The following is a 9,819-nucleotide window of genomic DNA, read 5'->3' as shown; positions in this document are numbered from 1 at the left end:
CACAGAAATCTAAAACACAAAATGGCATGACTCCGCTTCATGACCAAGCTGACATTATTGTGTTAATTGCAGAAACTGATACAAACATTCAAACCATGAACTCACATTGCCTGTGATTCGTGGCTCACAAACTAAATATTAGGTCAATCTTTCTGAGAATGTTCACATTTCATGTGTTTTTCTAGTTAGTTAAATAACAAAAAATAAAACCATAAAAAACAAAACTCTTGCTTTTTGTGCTCCACTTTATATACTCCACTATACTGGAGTGTGAGCACAGCTTTAAATAATGTTATTACTTCTACATGTAACTTATAAAAGGAACTTTTCTTTCAGATCTTTTGTCCCTGATGTAATGTGATTATTTTAAACATGAAGAACAGTTTTCAGGACTCCTGGCGGTGCTGGCGTATCCCGGCAGGAGGACGGAGGACGGCTCTCGCTCTGACACCGAGCTCTCCTCGTTGTTCATGATGTGCTCCACCAAACAGCGCGCTGCCTCGTCGATGTTTCTGTTTTCCTGATGGTCAGAACACATAAGCATTTCTAAAGAAATGTTCTTTGCAACTTATTTTGCATCTTGAATGCTACAAAACAATTTTTCCCCCTGGATTTAGTAACACCATAAATTGGATTTTAGAGGTTCAAAGAAAAGTATCTGGTGAATTTGCAGTTAGGTTTCTGTGAATTCAGAATAAAATGTGTAGATTTTTGAAACCTGGATGTGTTACATTTTGGTCTTGTGCTACTGAAAAGTCAAAAATGTTTTTTCCAGCTGTTTGAGAGCACACACAGCCCAAAATTATTTGTCAGTGACATTATGGTGTTTTAACAGTGAAGTGTCTTCTTAACAACGACCATCAGCTGTGATGTCTTTCAGTCAGGTTTCCGTGCTCAGCTCAGGATCCTGCTGTGAACCTGCAGTGGATGTTTCTGTCCTGATCTCACTGAGCTGTCTGCAGAGTTTACGGATTCTTCAACTGAAATGTTTTCTCTGACTTTTACTCTGATGTAATTCTTTAGACACATTGAGCCAGAAAGGGAGAAAAACAGAAGTCTGGACTTCACGCTACACTTTTATTCAGTTTCTCTCTTAAAAACAAAGAAAATAATTTGTGTTTCAAGCAAATCTTTTGATTTTATAGTCAGCTGTTGTTGCCTTTTACTATTTATCCTAAGTATTTTTCCTTTGGTAATCTGCTTTCAAATGTAGTTAATAGCACTAGTGCACTTCTGCATTAAAAATCAGCAGCATGGGTCTGGATGCTGTTGTTCTGGTTTTCAAAGTGATGTTACCTTTGCAGAAGTCTCAAACCAGCCCACAAACCCGTTCTCCCTGCAGAAGAAGTCCAGTTTGGGCAGCTGACACGATATTTGGTCTGACTTGTTGGCAAGCAGAACAGCAGGAACTGGTCTCCCATGGTTCAGGGTCACCTGAGGAAAGATGAAATGAACCTCACGTTACAGCTGCATCATCTGCTATTTTATATCCAAAAATTTAACCAGAACAAAGTCAAAGTCAAGCCCAAAGATACTCATAAACCTGTATGAGTGTTTTTTTAGATTTTTACAACCAACCAATTGTAATTGTAAATCTCAGCAGACAAAGATGACATGCAGAGTTTCACAAGGCTCCACCTTCAGGCCACTTTTATTCAAGGCTTGCCTGCGCCCCCTAGCGTAGATTATGAGATATTACAACATTTCTTACCACACGTATTTTGTCATCTCTTGACCAAAGTCCACTACAAATCTAAAGCTTTTTAATTAAAAAATGCTTTCCAGTGAGGGGATTTGACCATATCACAGCATTGATACAGCACTGGTAAAGGTTTTAAATGACAAACAGCTTAAAAGCAATGCATCTAAAACTTCTGTGTTGGTCTTACTGAATCTTAAGAGTGTCATAGTTGGCTATAAAACACTAATTGGTTTACTGGAAAAGTGTGTGAATGTCTTGTTCAGTGGAAAACTAGTTCAAATCTTTATCACCGGATCAGCTTTACTTTGCATCAATTAGCAATTATACATCTGATTCCTCAAGGCTCCATTTTCAGTCCATTTTATTCAACATCTAGTACAGAAAGTTATTTCTATGCTGATTTCTGTATCACTGCATGATCACATTCAATTACATTCACAGATTTATTGTTTCCATAGCATCTGAATTACCAGGAAAGGTCTCTGTTTTTGTAGGGTTACAGATTGAGAGAGACAGAGTGATCAGAAAAGGACACAAAATCCCTAATCCTAAATCTGAGTTTGTCTCACCTTAGAGTCCAGGTCATCCTTCCACCTCAGCACAGCCTCAAACGTGGAGGCCCTCGTCACATCAAACACCACCAGTGCTCCCACCGCCTCCCTGTAGTAGACACGGGTCATGTTCCCGTACCGCTCCTGTCCTGGGACAAAAGAACAGCAAATCAACTCCACAAATATCTGAATGTGTGTGTGTGAGAGCGAGCCCATTTATTTTACGGTAGCTGCCATCATGTGATTGACATTATTGATCATGGGATCACTTCAGTCACAGTCAGACACAAGATCTACATTCCACGAGGAGGTATCAAGTACAGGGAGGCTCTGTGGCATGCAGAGGGCAGCCTGACTCACTGGGGAAGTATTTTTTATTGTTCCAATTTCTGACACAGTCACAAACACAACAGCCACGTTAAAGTACTTTCAAGTTTGTAAGTACTTGCTCTTAAATTATTATTTTTTAAAATATCAGCTCAAAAGATTGCTGTTTTTCTTGTTTTGGTGTACAAAGCTGAGGCAGACCTGCTATGTCCCACAGCTGCAGCCGGATCACGGTGTCACTGTCCCACTGCAGAACTTTCAGCGCGAAGTCAACCCCGATGGTGGCTCTGTAGTGCTGGGAGAAGATCTGATGAACGTACCGCTTGATGATAGAAGTTTTCCCGACACCAAGATCCCCGACAACCAGGACTTTGAAAAGAAGCTCCTGCTGCATGCCTGCAGCTCGGCAAAAACGACAAAAATAAATAAATAAATAAATAAAATAAAAATAAAGGGGGAAATAAATAAATACACAAAATGATGTTGAAAAACTTGATATTGGTGACAACAAAGTCATGGAAAGTTGTTTTTGTTTCTGTGAAATTACGAACAAAACATCACATCAATTCGGTCTGCAGGAAAAACGGCGTTGACGGTCTGAGCCGATCATTTTAAGGCTAACCTATTATAACAGTTTGAACGCGTGTCTAACAGCCGAATAGGACGAGATGATGGTGCATTTAAGAGCTGCTCGTAAATCTAGGCATCAACCACATTCTTTTCTCCAATCTTTCGATATAACAATTATTAGGGGAATTATTAGGGGAAATAATACTTATATTTGAAATTCTAACATCTACACCAAGGTGTGGCTCGATTGGTCAAGTTATAAGCCTATGTTACGTCAAAGGATTTATTTAAAACGTTCTTCTTTTACGTTTTTAAGCCTAAAATATGAAATATTTTTTTTGCATGGATTTTGTGTCCCTGTTTGTGCATTACGACATTCTATGCCTACAGTACCTGAATACATCGTCTGCTTTGTTGACAAAATACGAGCTAGGTTACATAAGTCCACAAATAAAGCGCTGCAGTTTGCGGCAAACAGGCCGTCACATTATATTTTGAGTCCGTGTCTAACATCTGTCTTAGTGAGAGTAAATGGTTACTTCAAGGACTGCTTGAAGTAACCATTTACTTGGAAATATCGCTTTCAGCCTCCTCACTTTTCTTTTCCTGAAAGCGTCACGATTAAGTAAATCTAAACTGTTTTTAGTAGTTTTGTACATATCATTTCATCATGTCATAAAAACGGAAGCTATTTAATTGTAGAAATTGAGTGAATTTTCATAAATGTTCTGGAGACGTTCCACTTCATTCTCTGTTATAACTCAATCCGTCACGTATAACACCAAAAGTAATAGTAAAACCCTACAGTTGCGACACCAACACACGCTGCAAACCGTTCAAATAGGAATCAACAGAAAATATACAACCTTTTAAAGTAGGAATGTGTGCTGTTTTATTTTTGTGCAAAAAGCTTAAAGATTAATTATCCGGTTACGTTTGATTTTACATTGGGCTTCAGTATGTAAAACTAAGTTGCAAAAGCCGGTAGTTATCTAAACATCATTCTTTGCACGCAGTGATAAAGTTAAATACAACTGTGTACCTCACGCCATCTGTTTCTCCAGGGCATGAATGCAGCAGTTTGATAGTTTGTCGCTGCGCTGTTGTCGGTGTAGTTACGGTACTGGTGCTGATGAGGGCGAGGAAGAGGTGTTTGTGCGTGATGCTGCTGCCGCTGCTGCTGGTGGTGGTGCTGTGTCCTGCTGCCATTTCGGATGATCACACGGAAATATCAGCAGCTCCCATCACTAGCTTCACTAGCTGCTCTGCGCGCTGAGCAGCCATATCCTGCACCTTTGAAACCGTGATCTGGACGGATTCATGTGTTGCGTCTTTTGCGGGTTATTCCTGTAAGAAGCTGCATCATAGCTACCGAAAGCCTCAGGGGTCATTTTCAGAAGACACAATCATCAACATGGAGCTTGTTTTTCACTGCTGCTGAGCTCAGAACCAAGGTAGGCCATCTTCAGGTATTCATGTATAATCTTAAATATGTAGAATAAAAATACTCCTGGGATGATTTAGGGGAGGCCTAATGGATAAAACAGCTTTGTTTACCTTTTAGGAACCTGGGCAACAACATGTTATATTCTGCATGTATTTCTTCACTGAAAGCATACATGACTTGCTCCAACGCCTCACTGAGTGTTATTGCTCCCTACCAGCTACTCTATAATCCACATGGGGGCTGACTACACCACTGTTTATTGAGTTGGAGAGGAGCGCCCTCCCCCTCACTCTTATCTCCTCAAATTAGATCACCCCACTGTGAATCACTTGCACAGGGCTGAGATGATTTGAGCTTATTATAATATTGTTATGAACCAAAAATTATAATATAATTGACACATACAGGGGCTCAACTGATTTATTTCATGCTTTTTAAACAGATGCACTGTTTAAAATAAGAAATTAGATTGTTGTTACTTTTAGAACCATTTACTTTGGTATTTTTAGAGCTTTGCAAAGATGTTAGTGTTCATTGAACATTTCTATATTTTTTTAGATTGCAGCTTTTAACATATTTACACAATTTTTTTGTTTATCCTTTTTTTTGCAAACTAACTCAAATTTTGCCACGTTTGAAGAAGACTGTCCTGTTTTCAATACGATCTAGACTTTGAATTTGATGGAGCCGTTCCAACACATAAATATGCTCTGATCTGCACCATTCCTCTTTAACTCTGGCAGGAATGTCATTATCCTGTGGGAAGGTGAACATCCTCTCCAGTTTGCAGCAGAGTTTCTTCCAGGATTGTATTACATTTAGCTCCTTCCATCTTCATATCACCTCCACATCTTTCTCTGTTCCTGCTGAAGAAGCGTACCCTCAGCATGATACTGCCTCCACCGTATCTGACTGTAGGAACGGTGCTTTAACCCAAAAATAAAGTTTTGCATGTATGTCTGAAAGTTCAATTTTGGTCTTCTCTCAATAAATGATGTATGACAAACTATAAGCTGGACATCTTAAGGCTTTCTTTTCTCCACTTTCCCATAAAGGTGAAATTTGTGTAGTTCATAACTTATAGTTGTTCTGTCAACATCTGTATTTTTCACCTGAGTTGTGCAGCTCCTCCAGTGTTATCATGGGTATCTTGGTTGTTTCACTGATCATCTTTCAGTATGAACTGCTGTCTTGATGTTTTCAGGTGTGCCAGGCTTTTTTCATGTTCAGATGTTTCGTTCAACAGTATTCTGTGAGATGTTCGGATTGTTGCTGCAAAAGCATCTTGACGAAAACACTTTTCATCCTGAGCTTTTATCATGTTGTTCTGCAATGTTTTCTAATGAACAGAATAGATTTATACGTCAACATTAATAAAACACAGTTGATTTATAGCAATAAGGTGATTTCGAAAGGCAGGTGGCTACAGTGGATTTTATTTTTGGACGTCAGAGTAAAGAAGGCAGAATACCAAAACACAATGTGGCTTTTAAGATTTTTATTTTTAAAATATTTCAAAGGTCATGTTTCCATTTTTTCTTCTGCTTCAGTTGGTATACCACATAAAACCTAAAATAAAACATTAAAATGTCGATAGTGTAACAAAAAGTAGTATAAGTGGAATGACTATGAGAAATTGTGCAAAGGAGTGTTTATGAAAATGTACAAACTAAACCAATTAACTGATCAGAAAAAAAAAATAAACAATTTAAAGTTAATTTTATTAGTGTGAGATTTAGCCTCTCTCTTCCGTTTAACGCTCGGTGAAAAACCTTCTGACATCTTTCTCTGCGACAGATTAAACTCACATGAGTCATGGAGACAATATGGCTTTACCAGTTCCGTCTGATTGTCATCGGAGACTCCACAGTGGGCAAGTCATGTCTGATCCGGAGGTTCACAGAGGGCCGCTTCGCCCAGGTATCAGACCCCACTGTGGGTGTGGACTTCTTCTCTCGCCTGGTGGAGATCGAGCCGGGAAAAAGGATCAAACTTCAGATCTGGGACACTGCAGGACAAGAGAGGTTCAGGTAGAGACAATATTTTACTCACCGCTTCAAGTTTCTCTTTTTGTCAGCCTATGTAAACAAAACTAGACAAATTTTACTGCCTGCTCATTTTTTCTCTTCATCCCATTTGTTATTTCATGTTTTTATTGTTCCTTGCAGGCCCAGTGTTCAGCTCCTGTCTAGTTTGCCACATTAGTTTTACTCTTGTATTATATTCCCTTAATTCCAAAATTGATTTAATTTTGCAGAGCCTGTTTGTTTTCTAATTCTCATTGGATTATCTCTTTGTTTCATGCTTACTGTAATGTGAAACAAGTTAGAAAACACAGATTCAGTTATGAAGAAGAAAGAACAGAAGAAAGACTGTTCTTACTGTTTCAGATTTCTGACTCGGCCCAGGACTTTCCACGTCTTGATTCTCACCCAGTTCTTGATGGATTTGAAGGATCCAGTTCAGATTATTTCCCTTAACACTACATGCAGTGAAATTCATTTTATCCCCTTATTTCCTATTTGCCAGAACTTCTTTTTGTCGCTCTATTTCAGATAATACCAGTAAAATTCAACGCGATTTTTGGTTGTAGTGGGATACAATGTGGGAACAATTAAAAGCCTTCAGCATGTTAACTACAAACTGATTAATCCCATGTTTTTCTCCTGTCCAGGTCCATTACCAGAGCCTACTACCGTAACTCAGTGGGCGGCCTTTTGCTCTTTGACATCACGAACCGCCGCTCCTTCCAGAACGTCCATAACTGGCTGGAGGAGGCGCGAAGTCACGTCCAGCCGCACAGCATCGTCTTCCTGCTCGTCGGCCACAAGTGTGACCTGGAGGCCCAGCGGCAGGTGACCCAGCATGAGGCGGAGAAGCTGGCAGGGGCCTATGGGATGCGTTATGTGGAGACTTCGGCACGGGATGCTATTAATGTGGAGAAGGTCTGATTATACAGCGATGTTTAAAAGTATCTGCACCGTCAGAAATGTCTCCTGTTTTGGCTTTATTGTTTCAGATAGTCAAGCAAATTGCAAATACAAAATACAGTTTTCAAGCTATAATTTGATTTATTAAGGCACTTGGTTCTATGTTGGAAGTAGTCGTCCAACGCATTCTAACTAACCAAATTTGTTGGAAGTTAAGCTAAATTTAATTTAATTCTGACTGAAGATGTTTTTTATTCTTCAGGCGTTTGTAGATCTGACAAGGGAAATCTTTGAGCTGGTCCGAAGTGGGGACATCCAGATCCAAGATGGCTGGGAAGGAGTAAAAAGCGGATTTGTTCCCAACATGGTCCATTCCTCCGAAGAAGTCACCAAAGGGAGTCGGCAGTGTTTCTGCTGATGGCTGCAGCACCCGAGCTGGAAGGTGGTATAAATAAAACCTCACCAGACTGAAGTTCTCTGCTGCTGCTGTTGCTTTAAGGCCAGATTTTTGGGACTGTTACTCACTTTACTCCTACATGTACGGCACTGTTAAACCATCCGTTTAAAGCTACGCTCAGATTCTCAACAGGTGTAGAAGCACAAGAAGCATCCTGACCCCTCACCTTTCTGTCTGCATGTATCCGTGTGTCTGTAGCTTTTAGCAACACTGCAGCCACTTTTGGCCTTTTTCTCAAGTGATAACTCCTGTGGCTGGTTACGTTGAAGCCAGAGACTCTTACTGCCAGTCTGGTGTCCATCTGCTCATGTATCCACAAGAAATTAGTCCGGATGGAAGACTGAGGCTCACCACACCACTAAACATTAGAAGAAAACGTTGTTACTGTCCAAGTGGACACCTGTGCCATGAATATGACTTGCTGTGTACATGGAGAGAAGGTGCAGGACAACAGAAGCAATGAATCAAGCCAGTAGTTGGGATTTTCCCATTGGTTTGCCTCTAACTGCTGAAGGGAATAGTTGGTCAGAAGGAAAATCTTCTGTAGCTGCTCACTGACTGCCTTTAACAACAGGAGGTTATTAACAGGACAATTTTCTTACTTGTGTTTCAGATTGGTGTAACGATAAGAGTGTATGCATTTGTGTGGTAGTTTCATGTTGTGCATCTGTTCAGTTTATAAAATATACCCTGCAAACCCTGTGGATCCTTTCTATGTGCTGTGATTTTTTAAAAGTTTGAACTTTTTTTTCCTCTGTAGAAAAAAAGGTATTGAAAATGTTACATAGGTCAAGACCAAATTTAGCCTGAACAAAGAAAGTCAAGCTTGGTTGATCCTGTTTGATCAACCCTAACCACCTTTCAATCCACAGACCTCTTTCTGTCTGCTTCATGAAACACATTTAATGCTTAGCCTTCCATTAGGCCGTCAACAAGCAAGTTAATTAATTGAGTTTCAAACAAACAAAGATAAGATTAACCTCTATTACAGGGAGAAATGTTGGTCAGAGGTGAGTTCAAATTGTAAAATGCTCATTATATAATACAAGAATACATAAACTGATTATGATGTTTGTTTGTTTAAAAAAAAAAAAACATTTTTTCAATTTGCCTGCTTTTAGTAGGTAAAAGTGACCTACTAAATATTTTATACTTTTTATACAAATACTTTATATTTGGATCTAGATTTGAGCATTTGATTGAATCCCAGTCAAGGCACTGGTTTCAGATTCTTTCACTCTTTTAACAAAACTCTGGTCTGCAGTCAAGAAAATCAACTTTCTGTATGTTTTATTCTCAGGCATTTAACTGGAGCTGCATTGAAATATATTATATATTCAATTATCAAGGAGTCTTATCAAAATAGAAGTGTTTATTTTCACCAGGAATGTTTCTTGATAGTTATATAAAGTCACAACTGTGTGGAAACCAACCGCTGGGGAATATTTGGAGAACGTTAATGTAACATTTCCAGAGGGTGAGGCATCTGGCTGCTGTAACAGACTGAGCCTTTTCCTCTCCTGTCAACCAACTAATTAGGATGTCAGAAATAATCTAAGACTGGGAAGTGAAATACTTTGCTATGCTATTCTGTAAAAAGCACATAACACGGTCTTCATATTCAGTAGCAAGCAAAGGACGCCAACTCAACACATGGGGGCGCCATTTCCCCATTGAAAGCACATGCAGAAAAGAAGTAGAAAACCTAGTCAGGGAACAACTAACAAACTAGTTACTTTTCTATATTATGTGCTCATTTGCTCCCAAAGCAGCTACCCTTATCAACTGACTACTTAACACTGACTAGGTAACGCTCCCTTAAGGGTCACTAACTT

General features: G+C 39.4%; 2 protein-coding genes across 2 annotated transcripts; one reads left to right on the top strand and one right to left on the bottom strand.

Moving 5' to 3' along the window:
* Positions 1–4,271, bottom strand: rab38c (RAB38c, member of RAS oncogene family). Its single transcript, XM_007557689.2, has 5 exons — positions 4,193–4,271; positions 2,782–2,976; positions 2,272–2,402; positions 1,297–1,434; positions 1–520 (listed from the first exon to the last, which is right to left on the bottom strand). The coding sequence occupies exons 2-5, from the start codon at positions 2,972–2,974 to the stop codon at positions 362–364; spliced, it is 621 nt and encodes a 206-aa protein (XP_007557751.1). The 5' UTR covers positions 2,975–2,976; positions 4,193–4,271; the 3' UTR covers positions 1–361.
* Positions 4,272–4,366: 95 nt separating this feature from the next.
* LOC103138720 (ras-related protein Rab-39B-like) lies at positions 4,367–8,688 on the top strand. Its single transcript, XM_007553044.2, has 4 exons — positions 4,367–4,604; positions 6,395–6,627; positions 7,272–7,542; positions 7,790–8,688. The coding sequence occupies exons 2-4, from the start codon at positions 6,413–6,415 to the stop codon at positions 7,943–7,945; spliced, it is 642 nt and encodes a 213-aa protein (XP_007553106.1). The 5' UTR covers positions 4,367–4,604; positions 6,395–6,412; the 3' UTR covers positions 7,946–8,688.
* The last annotated feature ends 1,131 nt before the right edge of the window (positions 8,689–9,819 follow it).

Source organism: Poecilia formosa, unplaced genomic scaffold (assembly GCF_000485575.1).
Source record: "Poecilia formosa unplaced genomic scaffold, Poecilia_formosa-5.1.2 Scaffold3, whole genome shotgun sequence".
NCBI classification, from domain to species: Eukaryota; Metazoa; Chordata; class Actinopteri; order Cyprinodontiformes; family Poeciliidae; genus Poecilia; species Poecilia formosa.
The sequence above is the reverse complement of the archived record's forward strand: the minus strand, read 5'-3'. Positions and strand labels throughout refer to the sequence as shown.